Consider the following 25,123-nt stretch of genomic DNA (forward strand, 5'->3'; position numbering starts at 1 on the left):
TTGACTTGATCTTCGCCGCAAAAGACTTTCGTGACAACGTCGTCGTCGCAGAACATATTTTGATACGCATTATTATGTGTCGATACTCGACAGCGACTCAAATATCCGGGTCCAAGATTATATTTTCGAACTTAAGCGATTCGGTTTGCCTTTTATCGTTTAAACAAGTATCGATAACGCAGAAAATTTCAACGAAGAAACTATCCCCAAATACCGACCCAGCGCCTTATCAATACTTGTTTTTACACATGATATTTTAACGCTCTAATGCAAATATTTCTGTCCGGAATAGTCATATTCTCTGATTAGAACAATCCTGAATAATAAATTTCCAGAAATAATAAAATTGCCGAAACATGAGTATTGAGGATTAAAAAATTCCTGAATAGCTCATAATATTACAGAATTGGAAAATTCCCGAATAATAAAATTAACGGCATAAAATGATAAACTTCTATAAATTCAAAACAGCAGCAATTGTATAAAAATTGTATTTAAAAAATAAATATTCAAATACATGCGCCTCAAACGTTTCTTCATTAATTTCTTTTAAAATAAACAACTCGATTTTTGAGAACAATTTCCGAAATTTAAAAAAAACCGTTCCATTTTCTGACAAAATTTTTCATTGAGAAAAATATTTTTCTCAACTTTTGTTATTTTAAATTCAAACAATAATTTTTACAACACTTAAACAATCAAAACAAATTTCTTGGATAAAAAAGTTCAGTCAATTAATTTTCATTCAATATATGATATTGAACAAAAAACAGTTTTTTAATCCTTAACATTCAGATATTATTAATTTTTATAAATAAAATTATAAACCAAATTATATTATTGTTTCAATTAAAAAAAACGTATGGTATACAAATTTGATTAAGAAATTAATTTAAAAACATGTACGTCTCCAACAAATAAATTTCCCTGTGCATTTTCTCCAAGCCAAATAAACTTTTCATGATTTTTTTTAGCACGAATTCATCTCGAGGTTTCGTTTTAATTTTTCTTTTAATTACAAATTTGATACTAATGCACGTTTTTTTCATTTAAAAAAATATATGATGCAAATTTAAAAAATTGTATATAGAAGTATAATTTTTTCACCAAATTATTATCTCACTAAGTAAAAATCGGACAAAAAGTTTAAATTTTTAGAAAAAGCTACAACTATATAGCATTATCATAAGAAAAGATTATTCTAGACAATAATAAATTCTTATGACCATTAGGTTTGCTAAAATGCTTTAATTATTAGCTTGTTCGAAGAGCGAAGTTGACAAAAATGTAACATTAAAGAAAACCGCAACTATCAACATTACTACAAGAGAAGATACTTACAAACAATAATAATTTGTTTAAAAAATTATTTTTTCAATTTCATTCATTTTTAGCTCGCTCTAAACGAAGATTCGACAAAAAGTTGAATATATAAAAAAAACCGCAACTTCCTAGCATTATTTAAAGAGAACAATATTAAAAATATTTATAAACTGTTTAAACAACGCCAAACATTTGAAAACCCCAAATTTTTTACTTATGGTGTTTTTGGAAGCCCTATAAAACAAGTCGATATGGTGATATTTGAAAAGTATTTTTCGGTTTGTTTTCTTGAGCTAATTGCGAGGAAGCTAATTCATCCATGTGCAACTTAATTTACCTAATACATTGCCGATTCTAAATGAAATTTACAAAACGTCTAGTGTTCTTACGGGAAGTACGTCTTAAACTTCATGGGGCTGGCAGAAAACGAAAAAATTTGGGCTATGTTTTAGTGCTTCGGTGAACCCTGGGCTGACCGTTAAAGTCTGTTTCCACTTCCACGCAAATGTATAACTAACTCCCTAGGATTTCCTTCTACTTTGAACAGACTGCCAGCTACAGATAGTGGATCTAATGAATTACCACCATTTTCATGACAGGATTGTATTAGAAGAATTATGGCAGTTTCTAAAACTGCCTCAACCATTATCCATAGCTTCCATTAAAAAATCTCAACCATTATTATAGCTTCATATAATAAAGTGGGACCACATGGTGACCTTCAACCCCTAAAGTTGATATGTTTAAAAATTCGTTTTACTACACAACTCTTAATTATTCCAAGGCTTACTTATTTAAAGGCTTACTTAATCCAAGTTCCCTACGTACCAATATTCCTAGTCGCGAAGCTCCTTTACCTCCCACCACGGTTCCTGTATAGTCTCACCCGCTTCAGTGGCTGATAAATTAAAAAGAGGCGTTCATCAATACAAGGCAGGGGCAGCCAATAAACATCGCTAGAAAAAATCACCTGATGACTCGCGGTAAAGGTGGGAGCACCTGCAGACTTAGATTATCCAAATTTTTACGTGTTCTGCCCTTGAAATATGTGAGAGTTCACTGTATGGATTTTCACCATTTAAAACATGGTGGAACACATTAGAGTGGTCCAGAAAATTCGATTTTGACTTTTTGTGATCAATGCCTCCTCCTCTACCAAGTTTGTACATTTTTTGAAAGAAAATCCTTGTTTTTTTTTTAGTCGGTCAAAATTAAGTTGTGCTCCCAGGTTTTTGAAATTAACATGGTGGTATGAATGAGCAATGCTCGGTTTTCAAAAAAATGGGGAAAAGAAATACTCGTTAATAACTTTTTCATTATAAATAATTATAATTATTACCTATAAATAAAGAAATTTCCATAAAAACGTAATAAATAGATTTGTGAGTCCTTCAAAGAATAGAATGAGCTTTTTTCATTAAAACTAAATGAAAATAATGAATATTTCCTAAAACAAAATATAAAACAGAAACATTTAAGTAACTAAATTCCAATTAACAATTATGTCCTCAACAATTTTTTAAATATTCATGCTTTGAGTTTTTCTCTTGAACTTTTTTGTAATGCATTTTTCTTCTCAGCACAAATTATTTTTATTTGATAACAGAGAAGTTTTAAAGTATTTTTTAATCAATGTTCTTTTTCTACGAAATCGTTGAGAGTTTTTTTTTCTCGGATAAATGATACAGTGACTGAATACCAAGAGTAATAATTTTTTTAAATATTTGATTATTATTAAAAAAATTTTTATTGGTTCAAACATTTTTTTTTGAAAATCGTATGAAGTTATTGTTTTCTGGAATTAGTCACACTTAAGGAATTTTGCGAGTAATATTTTTCTTTGAGTATGCTTACAATTTATTTAATTAATTTTAATTTTTTGAAATAATTTTTTTCCCATAATGCTCTAAAAGTTAATATTTTCTGTAATTGATGAAGCCGTTTTAATGAATGTTAAATGCAGTGTTTTCTGTAACACACAATCTGCAGTATTTTGAACAATTTTCACTTGGTTAAATAATAATAATTTTGTCAAATACCATTTTCCAGTTACTTTGTATTTAATTATTTTGTTCGGATAGGTTTCGTGGAGATAAGAAAATACTGATCAATAAGTGACATAGTGCTAGAGATTCAATAAAACTACAATTTTCTCGATGTTTCATATGAAAAGAAGCAAGTGATTTTAATTGTTATAATAATTTCAAACCATCTTTCATAAAAAATGTCACTCTGGAATTTTATTAACTTCATCATTAATGCCAAAATATATTAATTTTTGAAGATTTACGAAGAATAAAAATTGTTTAAATAATTGAAAAATATGTTAATCAAAAAATATATTTTTTTATTTGTCAGCTATATCTTTTATCCGGAAAAAGTAACTTTTCCAAACCTACTGGAAAAAATATCTAAACAAATAATAATTGTTTACACAAATAAAATTTTGTTTAATGAGGCATTAACCAGGAATAATACAAGAGGGTTAGAATGGTCGAAAATGAAAGGTATTGGATAGGAATTGTTCCTTAAAGATTTATTAAGAATTGACAAAATGAGAAGAATTCAAAATCCCAGATGACGAATCTAATATGGTGGAATGCAACTAAACAAACGAAGTGGTTAGTTCTAAGCTCCTTACTTTTTTTAATAGATGACATTGAGGTTTTTTTGTTAGTTTCTTTATGTGGGTCGCTGATAACGAATCTGAGATCAAAACATTAAAAAATTTTTAATCCAACATGTCGGATCCAATATGGCGGAATAAAATTAGAGGAATGAACTTATTTACTATGAATTACATATTTAGAGGTATTTTGGATGTCTGATTATAAATCTGGATTCAAAATGCCGGGTTCATAACTATTGACTTGAGCAAAAATAAAGACTAATTGGCTCTCAAATTGTTATTTAGTTTTATTTGGTGCGTCGCTGAAACGATTCTGAGGTCAAAAGTTTAAAATTTTCAAAATCCAAGATTTCGGATCCAATATGGCGGACTGAAAGTAAACAAACCAAATTATTGGCTCTGAAGTCTGCATTTAGGGGTATTTTGGATATCTAATTACAAATCTGGATTTAAAGTATATAAATTAAAAATGGGGGCTCAAATACGGTGGTTGCCAAGCTAAACGAAAATTGACTAATTTTTTTACTCTATATGTAGGTTTTTCTCTTGGGTTGCTAATTGCGAATTTAAGGTAAAAACTTAAAAAACCTTAAAATCCAAGATGTATTTATGGGTTTTTGGGCCGCTGATTATGAATCTTGAGCCAGAATATAAAAATTCAAAATGGCAGATCCAATATAGTGGAGACAAGCTACAAATTATTATTGACTAGTTGGCTCTAAACTCGATATTCAGGGTTGTTTTAGGTACCAGATTACGAAAAAATTGAAGATGAGGAAATCTCCCTGCGTTAAAAACCTAAAAAATTACAAAGAAAAAGAAATGTTTAAGAATACCTTAATAGATTGTGAAAATTCAAACTGGTATTAACATACATCTTTTAACTGCCCAAAAAGCAGAAAAAATGTAAATTATTTCAGATGAAAAAAACTCTCTGCAAAAAAAACGCTTAAAGAAAAAATCGTCAAAATTAGCCTAATCGATTCCAGAAATGTATAATGGTCCTAAAATATATTTTCAGACTTTTCAAACAACATATTATAAACCTAAAAATAGTTTCATCTTCTTGCGCAAAAAATAAGAACCACCTTTAACAAAAAAAAATCGTCTACATTGCCTTAATCGATTTTGGAAATCCGGACGAGGCTCAAAATATGTCCTTTGACTCCCTAAACATATTACATTTTTTTTGAATTTAGATAAGAAAAACACCCATCGTAAAAAATTGAGCCATCTCTAATGAAATGACATTGTCAAAATTGCCCTCTGTGGAAATCCGGATTAATTTTTTGTATTTTATTTCAGGAGTCAAGGTGCGTATTTTAAGACATTAATTAGATTTTTTTTCTGATTTTTCCTATGCAACTTTCATTTTTCATTACACTAAAAACACAATCCTTTTACGGAGGACTCATAAAACTGAAAATGCGATGCTTTTGCGAGAGAAGTATTCCCTAATGAAAATCGGGCCTGCACGTCGTTTATTTCGAAATATGCTGTAATAAAAATCTATGCATCTGTAACTTTTTTCTCGTAAAGTCCTCACTTCTCATATAAAAATCGTCATAACTGACGTAAATGCAGTGAATGCATCCTAGCTCGAGAGAACTTTATTTCCGAATGTATCCCAAGTACCTTCTATGTGAGTTCGAAGATCAACGTCGAAACTTTCGTTATTAGATATCAGAACAGGAAGTTCTCCAGACTTTAAGTTGAGACATATAGAACTTCTCTATTAAGGAACTTTGAAATAAGTAAAGAGTCGATACCATGAAAATTGGCGAGACTAGAGTTACAATTATCAAAACAGAGATTATCAATTCCAGAAGCTTCGCTGTTAATTAGGGAGCGTTCACTAATTACGTGGAGATAATTTTTAAAGTAAAACTTCTCGATGTCCCTTTTTCCTAAGTGTAATTTCTACTAAGATATTATCTTTCTATATCTTCGCTCTATACTAACGTCTCCCTTTTGTGAGGCGATTCGCAATGGCTCCTCTTTGGAAAAAGCTCCTTCTCGATATCCCCACTACTGCCACGATAATAAAAGCATATATATATATATATACTCTTTCTCTCTCTCTCCTTCTCTGCCCTCTTTTAGTATGGGATCTCCTAGGGTGTCTAATGTTTTGAAAATCCTTGAAAACATGAAAAAGTCCTTGAATTTTGCCTGTCTGTCCTGGAATTGTTATTCCCCTTATGGCCATGTGACGAGAGGGTCACGTGACCACACCTAGTCTTCAATTTTTCTTTCCTAACTTACGTCTAAACGAAATGAGGTGTCTCTCTGAAAGTTTGGGAAATGAAAGGGAAGGTAATAAAGCCCATGTCTCTGCTTTGTTCCGGTGGAAATTCTAGGAAAAAATTTTTTTTGAAGAAAATACCAGTGGAAGTTTTCTTTCCCAACTTACGTCCACATTGAATCAGATATGGTGTTAAAAATTTGGCACGATAAATAGAAGGCATGCAAGAATATGTCTCTGGTCGTAAATAATTAGAATAGTGAAAAAAGTTTTTTTTTAATTACTGTTTTAGAGAAATACCGACCCTGCTGTCGCCAAACCCTGCAAGCATGGACATAGGAAACAAGGGACTAGACATGCCATTGCGGGGGTGATACAATGAGGGGAGAGGTCCGCCACCTTTTGATGTCCCGCGACAAACATGGCAGCGCCCACATGTTTATATTTTCATGCACAGTTTGTCGGCAAAAATGCTCGTGCGCATAATCAAATGGCACATCGTAAGATGGCGGCTCTCCCTACTCATGGAATTCTCCCCCCTCTCGCGTTTGTCGCGGGACATCAAAAGATGGCTCACCTCCCCCCTCATTGCATCACCCTCGCAATAGCACGCCTAGTCCTTTGTTTCCTATGTACATGGTTAAAAGTTAAACTTCTGCTGTAAAACATAAATGTGTCCGTCGATAATCATTATTTGCATAAATAAACTTTTTTTTCTCCAACTCTTTGCAAGGCCAAAAACGATCCTTTAATATTTATTAACATTCCTCGAAAAAAATTTCCGCGTTATTTAAACTTTTATTTTTCAATATAGAAGAAAAAATATTGATCTTATGGCTGACTTGATCAGCTGTTATACTCATCACGTGGCCTTAAAATCTATTTAAAAAAAAATTTTTTTCTCTGTTTAACAGGAAAAGACTACTTAGTGACGAATTTTTTGTATAATTGTAATATAAAATAGAACATCGATATTTTTTAATTTTTGAATGAAGCTTTATATATTACTTTTTGATCATGTTGAACATTTTTTTAAATCAAAGTTTATCTTTTCTGTTTAAAAATTTAACTATTCATTTGAAATTTATGTATTTAGTTAAAAACTTGCGTTTTTGATTGAGAATTCCTCTTTTTAGTTTGAAAATTTCACTATTTGATTGAAAGTTTACATATTTTCTTAAAAATTCAACTTATGCGTTGTAAATTTAACTATTTTGTTGAAAATAATTCTTGATTGGCTGAAATATTAACTATTTAATTCAACTGCTTTTGGTTAATGCTAGACTTTTTTTTTACTTTCATATTCGAATGTTTGGTAAAAAATTCATTTTTGTATGTAGTAAAGTACTTTTTTCCGTTCAAATTTTGTCTACTTAGAAAGAAAATTTGACCTTGTGGATTGATATGATTTACTTTTTTTTTGTTAAAAATTAAACAAAATAAATAAATTTTTAAAGTAGAAAGTTGACTTTTCCATTTCTAGATGAACATTTATGTTTTTCATTCTAAAATTCAACTATTTGGAAAAAAATGTATCTTTCTTAATTGGGAATTTAAGCATTTGGTTAAAAGTTCATGTATTTTGTTCATAATTGATGTTTCTTAATTTAATTTTTTTTTTAAGATAAATTATTTTATTTGAAGAATCATCACTTTGGTTGAAATGTACCTATTTTATGGAAAACGTTCTGCTTTTAAATACATTTTTTTAACTGAAAATTTAACTGTTTTATCAGAAAATTTGTTTGTGTTAAAATTAAATTTTTTTTAAATAATCAACTTGAATATTTTATCACTTTATTTAAAAAATTCATCTTTTTGATAAAATTTAATATTTTTGATTTAAAATTCATCTATTCTAGTTGAACATTCATCATCATAGTTTCATACTTATCTGGTAGGCTAACAGTTTAACTACTTTCTTCAAAACTCTTTTTTTCATTAAAAATTATTTTTGAGATAAAAACGTAACCATTTTTTTGAAAATTCAAATGTGATGTTAAAAATGCAACTACTTGTTTGCAAATTTAACTCAAATTTAACTGTTTGCAAAATTAACTTAATTTAATTTTTTGGTTAAAAATGTATCTTTTTAATTGAAAATTCATCACTGTGGTGGAAAATTCATTTATTTTGTTAAAAATTATTTTTTAATTGGATTTTTTTAACTGGCAATTTAAGCAATCTAGTGAAATATTTCATCAATTGATTTGAAAACGCATATCTGGTTGGAAATTAATTCTTTAACTGAAAAATTTAATTTCGACTTTAGGTTAAAAATTTCTCTTCGTCGCTTAAAAATTCTAGGATTTGGTTAATAATTTAACATCCTTTTTTTAGAAGTCAGCCATTTAATTGAAAATGTTATAATTCAATTGAAAATGATTGGTTATTCGGATTATTTACCATAAAATCATAGTTTGGAGGTGTAAAAGAAATTTCGCTTATGAAATTTTTTTTTAGTTCATTAGGCCTACGAATTCTACTGCATTTCGCTAAAAGTATTTTTAAACTGTTAAAAATGGTACCTGGAAGAATTAATTTCTTTTATCCTAAAAAACCTGGAAAACTCCTGGAATTTTTTTAAGAACCACTAGACTGCGTGGAAGCCTTAAGACGGACAGCTTTGGTCAAATATGATACTTCTTCTGTATTCAGAAACCAAATTAAAAATTTGGTAAACATTTTTTCTAACAATCCTTGGATAATATTTTCTTCCAGTGTTCGAAAATTTAGTTCTTTTTTTGTATTATGTGAATATTATGTATCGATATCCAAAGTAAAAAGGTCTTACTAATTTTAATTTCAATACAAAAATAAATATTAAAGTATGTAAATTTAGAACATTGGAAGCTTTACCATATTAGCTAATGGTACTTAATAATATTCTGTAATAAGACAATCAAAAACTGATATCTTGATTATATATTTATTTCTTTTGAAATTTTCTGCTGTGAAAGAGAATGATCTGTAGCACTTTATTTTTATTCAAAAACATTTCATTCTCAGTGGACAATTATTTGAAAATAAGATTAGCTTTCTCAAACCAAATTAAGTATTGGCCAATTAAGAACGAGGATTTTTTTACCAGTCCTTCTTTACGCTTCAAAACAATTTTTGATTTATATTTTCATCTTTGAAAAATCAAAACTCTAGACTAATTATTGTAGCAATTTTAATTTTGAACTAAGAATACAAAAGTTTTTCTTTTTTTTTAGTTCCTTCACCATATTTGTCTTTTAAAAAAAGAAAAAAAAACCTTCTTCCACATTATTCTCTATCATTATACAAATATCATAAAAAATAAAAATTCGTCTCACTTGGACGTCTGAAACTGCAGCCCTATTGCTTTAATAACTTGACCAATATCGTTGGGACATTTCTAAAAATATTTGTAGCCAGATCAACGATAAATATCGCTGTTGCAGCAATAAAATTTTTCACTTGCAACTTCTATATCGGTATTTTACAAAAGCGTATAACTGAAATATGTAATCAGAAGCACTGAGCACTGGATAATTTTTGCTGTAGAAATAACCTTCGAATTTATTAAACCAGCACATGAGTTTCGGACTCTTTGAGTGTAAACCAAGCAGGTCATCAAAATTACCAGCGGTATACAACCCCTCTCTCTGGATCCGGTGAGGCTATTGGGGGCGTTATTTATTGAATTGAACTGGACACAGGTTACCGGCCCGAAATCGCTCAGTTCATCATGATGAAACATTGACGTAGTCGATATATACATACACTGATATTTCGTTCGTGTACCGATATTATACCATCATGTGATCACTATATCTACAACTACAGAATCACAAAGCTTGCAAATTAATGTCCGAACCGCTCTCCACAATGACAGCAGTCCAGTGACAAGAGTTACTAGAATTCCACTCCTGCAGGTTATGAAACCCACCTATTAAAACAAAATGAAAATCGTCATGCTCTCTAAATTTCAGTACGAATTCATTTTTATTGGTAAATATGATCCGCCAGTAATTGAAAAATTGATTTAATTGGGGCAAACATCTGATACTATCCTGCAAAATATTTTTGGAAAATAATGTTTCGATTTTATTAAAGCTTTCAATCCGCACAATAAGGGGTCATTTAGATATAGTGTATTTAAAAAAATGGAAGCATTGTGAAAGCATTTAGGACAACTTTAATTGAATCCATTTATGTATTGACTGATGATCGTAGAACAATTTATACCCTTTAAGATATTAGTTTCATCTTTATCCTAAAACGTTTAGTTAAATCATTTTGTAGTGAACTTAGAGATCTTTGCCTATCAATATTTTGAAATCTTGTGGATGCTTTATTGTATATAGTTATAGAAATGCATGCTTTAATCCCAATAATTTTTTTCAATATCAAAAAATTCGTATCAAAAATTTTTTTTAAGAGTTTAATATTATTTCGCATTCGTAACCATATTCGTAGTCCTTTCTATGTTTATAGGGTAGGTACTTATTATTTTAGCAGAAATGTTATAAAATGCTTAAACAGCACAAAAATTTGTGGCAGTTGAAATTGTTATGAAAAATCTAAAATTAACGTTTTTAATTATTTGCGATATAATTTTGGCCATGTATAGAGTACAGTATAATGGATCGGATTTTAGAAAAAAAATCTATTTAGAAATTCAATAATGCTCAAAAGTTGGTTTCTTATGTAGAAAATGTTCAGTTTATCCTTTGGTATACAAGATTTGAATTTTCGAATTTCAAAAAACTTTTTAGACAATTTCAGAAAAATGTTGGTCAAGGTATGTTTTCGATCCATATTTGGACCCAGGGTCTAAGTGCGAGTCAGTTTTAGAAAAATTTAAGGCCTAGTGCACTATCAAAAATATGTTTTTTGAAAATAAGCTTCATAATTTAAAATAATAAAAAACTTTCTTTTGCCAATTATATCGTTACCCAAAATAGGAAAACATTATATGTTTGGTTATACCAATTCCGAAACTAAATTTATACCAAATATCTGTGATGATATCAAAATGTAAAACAGTTATTTTTTCATATAATATAAATCTTTATTACCCTATTATATTATTCTACACTTATTTGTAAACAGTTTTAAATAATTTTTTGTCTATTTCATATTAAATAAATTATGTTTTGAAATTGTTTTTAGTTAAATCTTCAGTTCTTTACTTTTTATAGTTAATGTTAGTTCAAATATCTGTTATTTATTATAAATTGGGTTTAAAACTAAAAATTTAATTTCGTGAATAAGTTACATTTTTACAAAATGTTGTTCTAATTAGAAACAGTAGTGATATATTGTGCACAGTTCTAAAAATAACCTAAAAATGAGAAAAATCGAAAATAGTGAATGTTGCTTAGCTGCAACATTGTCGTTAATGGGTTAATAAGGTTAATGCTTATATATCATACTGAGTTTAATATGAAATGTTTTAAATTCTAACATATAATATGGTCGGACCATATAATAGCGATTTTTTTCGAAAACAGTGCAATTTTTAACAAAAAAGTTTATTTTTAACCAAAAAAGATGGCTCACCTACCAAACAAAATTAGTTTTAAAAAAAGTGAAATTTTCAATATAATAATTTAATTTTGATCTTCTTAGGAGAAAGCTATATATTTTTAATACAGAAATTAGAATTTCTAACAATATAGTTAGTTTTCAATCATAAAACGATGATTTTTTGGTAAAACATGGATTTTCTACCAAAATACAAAAAAAAAAATATATGCATTTTCATCAGAAAATGGAATTGTCAAATTTTCAGTTTTAAAAATTAATTTTCAATGAAAAAAAAATTAATTCCGAACCAGGTAAATTCCACCAACAAAGGCGAATTCTTAGCCAAAATATATAATTTCTTAACCACAATGATGAATTATAAACAAAAGAGACCATTTTTTTACCCAAAAGAACAAATTTTAAACATGATAGTTTAATTTTCAACGAAATAGGTGAATCTAACAAACTCAATCTTTAACAGAGTTGTTTAATCTTCGACCAAATACTTCAATTTTTAACAAAAAAAGATGAATTTTTCATCCAAAAGAATAAGGTTCTATCAAAAAACTTGATTCTTCAAACGGAGAATGTAATTTTTTCAACAAAAAACTTGATTTTTTGTCAATTAGTCGAATTTTCCAATAAATAGTTAATATTTTACCGAATCGTTTAATTTTCTACAAGAATAATTAAATTTTCAATAAAAAAGTTCAGGAATAACCTAATCGTTTGATTTTCTAACAACTTGTTGAATTTTCAAATCAAAAGAACGAATTGCCTAGAAAACAACTGAATTTTCATCAAGAAGTTAACTTACAATCAAGTATATATTAGATCAAGTTTGAACCATGTAGCTTATTTTTGAACGAAAAAATTCAACACGAAGAGGCAAATTTTTAATGAATAGTGGAATCTTAACCCAAGGAGAGGAGTTTTTAACAAAATAGATTAATTTTCTATTCAAAAAGGCAAATGTTAGATAAACAAGTTAAATTTTCAACTAAGAATGAGAATGTTCAAAAACATGAATTTTGAACAAAGTATTTCAACTTTAAACGATGCAGTTCAATATTTAAACAAAAAAGATAAATTTTCTACCAAAAAGTTAATTTACAATTAAATACTTGAATGTTCAACTAAACTTATAAATCTTAAGCCAAACATAAAAATAATTTTTAAAAACGGATCGTTTTTAAAGCAAGTACTTGATTTTTCAATGAAAAAATGCAAACTATGAACAAAACTTATAATAGTTGATATTCCAAGAAAAAAATATTTGAGCTTGAAATTAATAACAATTGAATTCAACCCATAAAGGCGAATTTTCAGCAAAATATTTGAATCCATGATCAAAGCACATGAATTTTGAACCAAAACAGTTTCATTTTCTAATTGGGTTCTATAAATTCGGTTCCATTTTAAAGGGAAAAAAGCAAAAGTGGTAAAAGGAGTGGTGAGTGATGTGTGATGAATGATGAGTGATGAGTCGTAAATGCTCAGTGGAGAGCAGTGAGTGGTGATCGATGAATGGTGAGCAGTGTGTGGTGAGTGGTGAATGGTGAGTGATGAGTTGTGGATTTGTAAGTTGTATGTTGTGAGGTGTGTGATAAACAAACCAGACCTCGAGCATTAAAAATAATTTTGAAGTTTTTAAAGTACACTAGTTGTAGTGCTTGTTCGACGCACTTTATATTTGCCGTAGATTCAACTTTATACCGTGCTAGCACGTAAAACTTTAAACATTTTTCCAACAGAATACCTCGTAACTTTTACGATATGGATTTGGAATTCACGAGGGTGCTCTTGATCTGTGTCGAAGCTTCTGATTTGTTTCTTATGAAATTTATCGACTTTTCAACTTTGCTGCAATTTTGTAGTTCTGAATGAGTCGACTCGAGCGAAATTCGCGATTTCAATGCGGAATCTCTACTCTCTCTGGGACACTTGAAATTAGGTCAAAATCCTCTAATTCAAGCGAACGTCATAATCAGCTTTAACTTTCGAATTCAGTCCAAGCTTCAAAGTTAAATCCTTCTTAAATGGAAATTGTTGCAAATTTATATGCAAATTCAATTACTTAATAATTCACAAGTAAAGAAGTGCTAAATTAATCACCACTTCATGAAAAGAGCTTTAGAGGCTATTCAAAAACTACGTGACGCTATTTCGAAGAGAAAAGTGTTTTCTTTTCATTTTTTAAATAGATTTCACAGCCCAAGATGCTTTCGAAATATGGATAGCAGGATGACTGCTTAAAGGAATTTTCAAACAAAAATTGCAAATTTTCTTTAAAAATACGACTTTTCAACAAAAAGTTGAATTTTTTACTCAAAAGGATGACCTATTAACTACATAGTAAACACAACAACGACAAGTGTAGTACTCGATATTTTAACAAAAAGTATTTTTATTTGCAATAAAAAATAGCTGAATTTAATATAGAAAGATTTTTCTACAAATAAGTTGAATTTTTGACAAAAAATATGTATTTTGGGCAAAATAGTTGAATTTTCAACAAAAAATTAAATTTTGAACAAAATTGTTTAATTTCAACTACATAGTTAAATTTTCAGCTAAAAAGTTAAACAATCTTTCTACAAAACAGTTAAATTTTTCACTCAAAAGTCTTTGAACGAGCGAAAGTAGAAAAGGGAAAAAAGTGAAAATGTTTTCAAAATTGAGGAAAAGAGGAATTTAAAAAAATGGGCAGTTGTAAAAAATCCAAGTTTTTTATTTTGTCAAACATTTCAAAAAGTTATTATTCACATTTATATTTTCCATGTGTGATGTTTAATTTTCTACCCCCCCCCCCCCCCCCCCCCCCCCCCCTCATACTACCAAGACATCGCAAATCGCAGTGTGACGTATTTATCAACGTCTCTTTTATATATGGTACACTGAAAATTCTCAATTTAAACATATCAAACTTGAATGATTGGATGAATTTCTTTTTTTTTTAAAGAGTAAAAATTCGGTTTCATTTCAGGTTGGGCAATTGCAGCCTCGGAGAGAGACACAAAATATCGACTGTCGATATACTACGCCAAGACTCAGGATTCTGGCGTTTACACTTGCTCGACCCCCAGAGGCCTCACAAATTCCATTCGAGTTCACGTCGTAGGTGAGTATGACTTTTTCCAATAATCGAATCGTAGTAACATTTTCTAAATTTGTTTTATCCATTCAAGAAATTTATTATAAACAGAAAAAAATTATTTTCAAACAGAAAAATACTGAAAAATGAAATCAACGAAACTAAAAAAAAAAAACATCCCTCTCCCATTTTAACTTATGCCCCCTTCCATAAATTTTTCCTACTATACTTCCTTCTATCCTCGCTCTCAAGACTGACCACTCTTCTTTCTCTAGATCCTTTTTCCATCCCTCGATTCTCTTCCCCTACGCACCTTTTATTTCCAATAATTTCTTCTACTTTCTCTCACTTCTTCTAAATCCTCTCACAGCCCTCGATTCCCCTTTCCTACGCACGCTTTACTTTCAATAATTTCTTCTACTTTTTCTTATTCCTCCAACTGTCCCTCCTTTCATTTCTCCTTACTTCCCATGATCATCCTTCTCTCACTTCTCTTACTTCCTCTTCCTTTATTTCTCACTACTTTCTTTACTACCCCTTTCCTACTTCCTTCACTTACCATACATAACCTTCTCTCCCCTTCCTCTCTACTTACTTTCACTTCCTCTCCTCTTGTTCCTCCTACTTTCCCTGCCCTTATTCCCTAACTCATAATACTTTTGGTACACTTATTTTACCTCTTATTCTAATACTTCCCCTACTTACATGTCCCCCACTCTTACTTCCCTTAAACTCAATTCTCCTCGCTTCCCCTACTTTTCCTAACTTGATTTCCCCTACTTTTTATACATTTTCTTCTTGTAAAAGATTCACATTCAAATTGAAGAATTGAGTGTTCGAAGGAATTTCTTACCATTTTTTGAAAACTTTTTCAAGGTGAAAAGAATTTCGAGAGTTATAGAGAACTATGCTCAAAATAGAAAACTCGAATTTTTTTAAACCTGATTTACAAAATTTTCTAAAACATTTCCGGTTGGTCCTCTGAAATTGTACATCTTCCAGAAGTGAAAGTGGGAACTAGGTCAATCTATAAAAAGACTTTCAGAAATATAAATAAATAAATTTTCATCTTTGACCATTCGTTTCTTTGTTGTTGTTGTTGTTGTTGTTGAAAACTAAAATTTCAACAAAAAATTCAACTATTTGCTTAAGAATCGAACTATTTTTGTTTAAAATTGAATTCTTTTTTGTTTAGAAGCCTAGCATTATATTTTTCGTTGAGAAACATATGATTATTTAGTTGGAAATTAATTAATTTGTTCAAACATTCAAACATCTTTTCAGAAAGACATTCTTTTTGGTCAAAAATTATAATTTTTGGATAAACCAAATAAATGACTTTTCTACCAAGAAGCTACATTTTCTACAAAATCACTGGAATTTTCCACCAAATGTTTACATTTTCTACCAAAGTGTTACATTTTTAACTTGCACGATGAATCTTCAACTAGAGATTTTAATTTTAAGTTGAAACAAATCAATTTTTCATAAACTATTTACATTTTAAACCAAGGTGATTAATTTAAAAAAAAAAATTTTTTTCTACCTAAAAGAATAATTTTAAACTTTCATGATGAACCTTCAACTGCACTAGTTCAATTTTAAGTAAAAACAAATTGCATTAAAAAAATAGTTAACGCACTAGTTACTGTTTAAACCAACGAGTTTAATATTTAACAATAATTATGAATCAGTAACCCAAAAGATTAGTGTCTAAAAAATTATTTCAACCAAGAAGTTGAATATAACAAAAAGAATTGTCGACTAAAATAATTAACTTTCTACAAAATAGAATTTTTAACTTGCACAAAGAATCTTGAACTAGTCATTTTTAGTTTCAGTAAAAGAAATAAATTTTATCAAACTAGTAAAATTTTTAACCAAAGAGATGAACTTTTATCCCACATTATCGATCTTCAACCAAAATAGGATGATTTTTTAACAATGTAGTTCGAATTTGAACCAAGTAGTAGAATTTTCAACTAAATAGTTGAATCCTTAGCAGAAATGTATAAATTTTAAAACAAAAAGTAGCAGACAGAAAACCAATATGAATGCATTTTTTATTTACAATGACAAATTTTACATAATGTGTTAATTCATGTTATATAATGTATCTCAATTCTAACCCAGAAATATTTATTTAAAACAAAAAGGTTCATTTCAATTTAGAGTGATAAATCTTCAGCTAATAAAATTAATTCTTATCCAAGTAATCACATTTTTAAACAAAACTAGAAAGTTCCATTTTTCGATGAAATAATTAATTTTGATAGGAAAAAAGGTAAAAAAATTAAGTTTTAACCTGAAAAAACAATTTTAAGTTAATTTACTTAAAGTTTTATTTCATGTTATACAATCTATTTTTGTCTACATGCGGTCTACTTTGCTCTACATAAATTTCACAAAAGTTCAATAAAAAGTGACAAATTTATAACATGCAGCCCTACTTTTATAAAATTCTGTAAGAAAACTCCAGAATACAAATTCTTTCATGAAGGAAAGATGCATTTTCATTTACGCTTTACCTCAGTTTTATAAGACGTCCTGCAACAACTTCAAAGGTTATTCGTGGTTCAGGATCTCATTTTACACTGACGCTTTGTTGAGAAAATATGAATTTACCCACACACTCACTTTTGAGCTCGTTTTCCCAACAAAGGTAAACCTCAAGCTCCTCTGTTGAAATATCTAAAGCAAAATATTTTTGTTGACACGTTTGAACTAGCTCAGCCGTAAGCACTTTACTTTATTATTTTTTTTTCACTATTTTCGCAAAAGTTTATTCAAATTGAAAATTTCTTTTGCCTTTGTGAAAAATATTAGAATTATTTGTCGCCCTAAAGTTAGAGTACATATCCATATTTCAACCAAAATGATATTAAAAATTAAAAACAGTTAAACTTAACCAGAAAACATGGCTTTTTATAGTTAAATTAAAAAAAAAAGATATCTCTTAAAAAGACACTCTTTTTGCTTGAAAAATCAGGAATTTGGGGTAAAAATTCGACCACTTTGTTCAAACTTAACTTTTTTTAAAATTCAAACTTCCAGATTTCAAGTTTAACTGTTTTTTTTTTTACAAAATTCGTCTTTTTAGCTTAAAATTGAAAGCATTTAATTGCATTTGTTTTCTTGCCTAAACTCTTTCCTGTTTTCAAATTTAACCCTATTGTTGAAAATTCCTGATTTTTGTTTAGAAATTCATCTCTCCTACTGCTTCACCTCATAACGAGGTAACTAAAAGCGAGAGTCTGGTGTATAAATATCCCCCCCCCCCCCCGTTCGGACAGCATCCCCTGATCTAATATAGGTTATAAATTAGTATTCAAATATGAACATCCTTATTTGTGAAATTATTATATTAAATATCACAAGTTTACCAAGTTCGCACATAGAGCTTGAGTTGAAAAGGCATAAAATGCTCACGGGGTGCTGAAGAAATCTGAATAGGCTGGACAAATGATGAGTAGATGATAGAGATCGCCCCTCACTTTGAGTTTGCACATAAGACAAATCCTTTTGGAGTCGAAAATAAACCTGTAGTGGCCATGAGGATTAAAACCTCTGGAAAAACCAAAGAGTCTTATCTGGACCAACAAGCAATTAATCATAATCAAGAAACCTTGAAAAGATTGCAAAGTTTAAAATAATGTTCTCTCTCTTTAATCTTAGAGTTTCAGAATTTAAGTTGGGTCATAGCTTTTCTAAATAACACATCCAAAAAATTATTCAATTGTAGTACGCAGTTATATTTAAGATTACAAAGTGGGTTATTAGCCAGAAAATTGATTCTTTTGAGACAGAGTTTTGGGTATCTCTCATCTTCCATATTTGACAATTTTTTGTACCAATCTAGTGACAGCTTAAATATATCGAAGGCGATTTGCTGTCTTTTGGTTTCTAGTCATAACGCGTAGTTTGGGGTTCCTTAAGATAAATTCAAAACCCTTTTAAAGAAAGAAGATTGGACTCTTACTTCTATTTCAGTATATCTCAGTTCAATAATTATTATAACTTAGTAGAGTACACTTGAAAATAGACTACGGTAGAGAGTAGTTTTTGTGTTCAAGAAGTCTGAATTAACAGAATATACAGTTCAGAATACAGCCCCGCTTGCAACATTGGATGAGCTAATTTTCCTGTCTGCCTTTTTGATCAATAATCCAGATTGCGGAAAACTAGTACCCAGACAGACGTACTTGTCAAATGTTTCTAGCTGATCACCATCAGAATAGAAAGAATAGTCTTCTAAAAGGCCCTTGTGAAAAACTAAGAATTTCTATTTTGTTTTATTAACTATCGCATTACTAGGAAAACTATACGTCTTGAATTTTACAGCAAATTTCCTATCTTACCTCTGAAAGGTTCTGAGTATTTATCTAACCAAGGCTTCTTATCTGGTGAGCGCCAAATTCACTATGCTCTAAGATCTAATTTTTCTCCTACCTCTGAAATTGCCTCCACCAATGTTATTATTCGAATCATCTCTTGGGACTCATTTTCTAAATCCAAGTTTTTCTTCCACTTTGTTAAGATTAAGCAAAGATGACATTTTAAGCCTTACACAAATCAGAAAGTGATCAGATAAGGATGGGATACCAATTGCTTAAAAATCAAAGACCAAGGTCAAGGAGCCAAGATACCAAGCTACTAGGTCGATAACACTTTCACTGCCATTTTCTGGCAACCATATATAAGTGAAGTGTATCTGGGGGTCCCCTGAGTATCGTCCATTTAAGATCGATAGATTATAAGATTCTAACCATTCCGTTACTGTTTCTTTTCGACAGTTAATATTAGGGTCTATTGATTTATGAATTTGAGAAACCACAGAAGCCTAGAGAGCGCTTCCTCATCGAATTGCTCGAGTCCGCCAATGAGCGGATTGACATCTGCCCCTAGATAAAGTAGAGCTTCTGGGAATTAAACACTGATTCTGTTAAGAATTTCGTGAAAGTCATCCAAAATGTCTTTTACACTTTTCGATAGTTTAAAATATATATGTGTCCAATCAGCACCTTAAAATCCGGAGGGCAACATTTAACAAATAAACATGACGGGGTTTGGCTTACTATCTAATGAAAAAAAAGCGATTAATAAAAATTGTAAAACCCTCGATAGGATGACCTTTACCATTTTTTTAATCGCTTTTCTTAAAATCGCGGACTGATTAGAAAACCAGTTCGGTGGATAAGTAATAAGTAGTAATCCATGTTTCATTGAGGCAAATGGTATCGCTGTTGTTGATTGAAGTAGCTATGTCCGAGAAATTAGTATAACCATGGACATTCCGAAAAATAATACGGGAGACGACATTATCTTTCCCAGAGGGGAGAGAACCAAGAGAGATGCTTGATACAGTCTTCGGTGGTAAAAAAGAGGCTGAAAGCCCTTATCTACGTATAGTTGATAGTCTGATATTCTTATTTTCTTGCTGTCTGTTTTTAAATTTCTTTTAGGTGTGTCGTTAATGAACGAGTTTAATCTCTGATCTGAAGAGTTGGAGGAAGAGCAGTTTTAGCATGTGATTGTAGGTCTTCCTCTTGGGGTTTCAACAGTGTTGATTGCGCCCGCAAACATCTCCGTTACCGATTCCTGATTCATGTCTTGATCCTTCAGAAAGTCTTTAACCTTAGACAGAAGGGAATGATTGTTATCAATCAGCAGCTGCTTGTCCTTCTCTAAAGCCAAAAACCCTGACTCTTTTAGCTTGTCGCAAGCAACAAAAAGATCTTTTCTCTCCCTCCTCTCCTCCAAATATTGTGTCATCTGATGCGAGTGTTAGTCGAAAACTTTAGAAATTATCCAAAATTCTGTGTGTGAGATCTCTGTTAACCTCGCTATCAGGAAGGTTGTGGATGATAAAATTTTTTTCGCGGGCACATTTTTAAAGGAAAGATACTTCTTTCTTTAGGGACCCAACCTATTCCTCTAAAACCATATTCTTTTCCTCCATAGCAGTAAACTTAGATTTTAAAATTCTGCCGTGATTTGAGAAAACACCGTTAACTGCAAAATGAACGAAGCCGAGAAAATCGACAAAAACTGTTCGAATCTTTACTCGCAGGAATCGTGGATTCTAATTCTATTTCTGCAGTTCTTTTTGTTGTTCCTGACTAATTTGCATATAAACTTTTCATTTTTGCATCAAAAATTGTTAAAAAATGTTAATTAATGATCTAAAATGCAATTAACGATGTTGATTCGGATGCTGAAATTCAGAAAACACCGTAACGGGCAGTTACGGCTCTCTTCGAATCACGGACCTCAGAAATAGACCTGACGTGATTTGAGAAAACGCCGTTCACGGCAAAAGAATTTCACAGCTTAAAATAAATACAGTTACGTCGTTTCTCGAATTACAGACGTTTTTTTTCGGGGTTTGATAATTCCGGAAAACGATGTAAGCGCGTACGGACCTCTTGGAAATCACGAAGGCTCGAGATAACCGCCCGATAATTTAGTAAAGTCCGTAACTGCCCGTTGCAGCTTTTTCTTGAATTTTTTTGTAACGTATTAAGTTGATCTGAGCCTGCAGTTAACGGTCAGTTACAGCTCTTTTTCAAATCATGACTTGCCAAATTTTGCAGCCAACGGAGTTTCTCCAAGATTTAGCAATGATTATTCCAAAAGTTATTAACAATTTCACAAAATTATTTTAATAGTCAGGTGCATCTTTTCTTCGCATTTTTTTAAATCTTTCACCAATTGACTTTGGCTCGTCTTTTTTTGCAGTGGTGTCCTCCCTCTATTGGACTTAATAATGGCAACTTAAAAATAACGCGCAACAACAAACTTTTATTATTTAGGCACAGTAGGTCGAAAGTCTCAATTATAAGTTAGGTTCAGGAACTTTTCTAAGGACCCCATATTTCCAAACCGTAAAATTTTTTATTTTGTTGAAAATTCAACAAATTCGTTTAAATTCATTCTTTCTTGTTGAGAATTCAACTGATTTCTTGAAAATTCAGTTTTTTAGGTATAAAAATAATACTTTTTCACTAAAAATTCAACTTTTTTATTTTTGCTTTAAAATGTTCTTTTTTCGTTGCAAATTTAAATATTTTATTGGACATTTAAATTCGTAGATCAAATTCTGACTTTTTGGTAAAAAATTGATCTATTTTGTTAAAAATCTGTCTTTTTATTTGTAGAAAATTAATATTATTGGTTAAAAACGTATGTGTTTGATCGAAAATGAAATTATATAAGAAAAAAAGTTACAACCATTTTCGCCCTTAAAAGAGAATAGTTTTCAATTATAAACCGTTTTTAATTTATAGTGATAAATTTTTGAAAAAATTCTTAAATTTTTCAACCAGTTGAACTTTCAATCTGAAAAGACGAATTTGTTACAAAACATTTTAATATTTATCTTCAAAATATGTATTTTTAACTAAAGTAATCAATCTTCAGCTATAAAAATTAATTTTTGACCACGAATTTTGACTCCTGAAAAAGCAGTTGAATTTTAAATAAAATAAGATTAATTCTTACTGAAAACTATAATACATACCTGATATTTGTACCGAGAAAATATTTTAATTAAAAATCAAAGACAGTTGAATTTAGTTGATGTTAGTGAGTATTGACCAGGTAAAAGATTCAAATAATAGATCTTAAATTGTCAGTATACTGGACCAGTATACCGACAATTTAAGATCTATTATTTACAGTTGAATTTAACCAGAAAAGACATATAATCAAAAAAATGCGTTTTTAAGAAAATAGTTGAATTCTCAAAAAAACTATAAAATTTGAATCTAAAAGTGATAAATTCTAAACCAAAAATATACATACATGCAGTAAAGTTTTTAATAAAAAATAATTCTCTTTCGACTAAAAAAAAAAGGTTTCTTTATACAATAGTGGAGTTTTTACCTTAACAGTGCAATTATTAACCAAAGAAGATGATTAATTTTCAAACTAAAAGGAAGAATTTTCTGTTAAAAAAGACAAATATTTAATTTTTAACCAAATCATTTCATTTTTAAACAAATAGTAGAATTTCAACCTACAGAAGTTAATTCTGAATCCAAATGTTGTATGACGAATGTTTAACAATAGCTAAATTTCGGACCAAAAAATATATGAATTCTGAATTAAAAATATAATATTACAGCATAATTTTTTACTTAAAAATACAAATTTTTAATAAAATAATCAATTTTCAACCAAATAGTTAAATTTTCAACTAGATTTTCTTTAAAATAATTTCAAATGTGTAAAATATTCTAAAACCTTTGAAAACGTTTAAAATTCTTTAAAATTCCTTAATTTTTGTCAATACATTCTTTAAAATCCATTAAAATAGTATAAAACCTAGAATCGCGTGAAATTACGTTGAATCTGATTATATCCTTCAATATCTCTGAAAAATTCTTTAGATTCCTGTAAACAAACTATTACCCAATAAATAGTTATTTGAAAATTTTCTTTTTTTAAAAATGATTTTTTTTTCTCTTACCTTGAAAAACTTCATGTGCACGTAGCGTGCATTTAACGGTAATAGTCGTAACAAATTATTAAATTGATAATATTAAATTAATCGATAATATACAAATTTTAAAAAATTAATAAGCTTAGAAATTTCTAAAATCCGATTCCTTCGTGGGAAAATGAAAAATTTCATTATAACTAATAAATAATAAATTTCGCCGAATGATTTGTTTTTCTTAAAGTTAAATAATGCAACCTTCATTTTATTTTTAGAGGCCTCCCAACAATATTTTTATTACATATTTCAGATCGCGCGCGAATTATGATTACTAGCGATACAATTATTTTTATTTTATGTTTATTTTTTCACATTTTCACCCTTTTTCATGTTGTAATATTTAATTATAATCCGTAGAAAATAACTAAAGAATTACTTTTCATATTTTATTTTAATTCATAGCCTGGATTCCTGACATATTTTATTGCTTTTATATCCGACACTGACTATTCTTATTGCAAAAGGTTTTGCAAAGTTTGCCGTGACTATATATAAGAATTTCGCTAAAGAAAGTGAACTTCCGCTCAATATCTAAAGAGGAAATTATGCCCCAGCCCTTCTCATTCAGAGGCTCTATTAATTCCTGACTGAAGTCGATATTCTCAGTATGCAATTAAAAATTAATCGAACGCAGAATCATGTTGAAATAATAAATTTTTCAGTTTTTAATTATTTAAATTTTTAGTCTTATAATTCTTTCTAAAAGAAATTCACTTTTTCGTAATCATAAGTCGATTTCAGGTGACACAACTCTGCATAAGTACATCCAAAAATTTGATCAAAAAATATTTGATCACAACTATAAATTATCAAGTCATAGTGTCTCCTAAGAATTCACATGACCTTTGTTTCCTTTTTCTTTTACTTCTCTTCTGCCTCTTATTTTCCATTTTATCACATTCATTCTTTTATTCTTCCTCATTCGCTTCTCTAGCCTCTTCCAACAGCTTTATCTACTCCTCACTCAATTAATCTTCCCCTATAATCTTTATACATTTTTTTCTCCAGATTTATTTATCTTCTATTTCTCTCATAAATCCTTTCCATACATGCTTTCATGTTGCTTCTTCTCATTTACAGATTTTGCACCTTCTGCACTCTTTCTTTCCCCAAAATATCTCTTTCCTTATCTTGTTTCTCAATCTAAATCTTGCTATTCTGGTTCATTTTCTCTTTCTTTTTCACTTTTCTAGATACTTTAGTAATCTCTTCTTCATAATCATCTTTTGCCAATAATTGTCCTTTCCCATTTATCTGATTCTTGACAGTTTAATATAGTCCTCTTTCCTATATCTCTAGCACTAAAAAACTCCCTCCTCTATTTTTCACTTGCACTCTCTGTTCTTCTCTCTCTTTTTTCTTCTATATCCTTTAAATACTTCTTTACTAATTCTCCACCGATGCCCCTCTTTTTCTTCTTTCTTCTATCTCCTTTAAAGACTTTTTCACAAACTCCCTTCTCTTTCTCTCACTTTTCCTACCTTAGTTTCCTATTAAACTTCCATGCCTCCTTGCTTGCTCTAATATTTAATTATTACTTGGCGCTTTTTCTTTCACCGTACGCCCAGGGAACCCTTAGCATCTATATTATGTACCTCTCCTGTAAACTGTCAATTTTTCAGCTTTCTTCACATCCCATATCTACAACCGAAAGCGTAATATCAGACATACAAGCGTCTTAAATAAACACCTCCTTATCCAATCTTTTGTCAAACTTCTTTTTCCTATTCGTCCTATCTGTTTCATTATTCCTGCTGATTTTTCATCCTTTCTCTTATATAAGCGCTGCAATCTTTATTTGTTTGCAAGTTATATCCTTAAATTTGAACTTAT

The 25,123-nt window shown here is 29.8% G+C and overlaps 1 protein-coding gene across 1 annotated transcript in view; it reads left to right on the forward strand.

Annotated features, from left to right (window-relative positions):
- LOC117177087 (locomotion-related protein Hikaru genki) overlaps nt 1-25,123 on the forward strand; it is a 530,094-nt gene that overhangs the window by 455,692 nt on the left and 49,279 nt on the right. The window contains exon 5 of the mRNA XM_033367576.1: nt 14,683-14,817. Within this exon, the coding sequence (XP_033223467.1) occupies nt 14,683-14,817 (135 nt within the window). The remainder of the gene's footprint in view (nt 1-14,682; nt 14,818-25,123) is intronic.

Source organism: Belonocnema kinseyi, chromosome 7, assembly GCF_010883055.1.
Source record: "Belonocnema kinseyi isolate 2016_QV_RU_SX_M_011 chromosome 7, B_treatae_v1, whole genome shotgun sequence".
Taxonomy (NCBI): Eukaryota; Metazoa; Arthropoda; class Insecta; order Hymenoptera; family Cynipidae; genus Belonocnema; species Belonocnema kinseyi.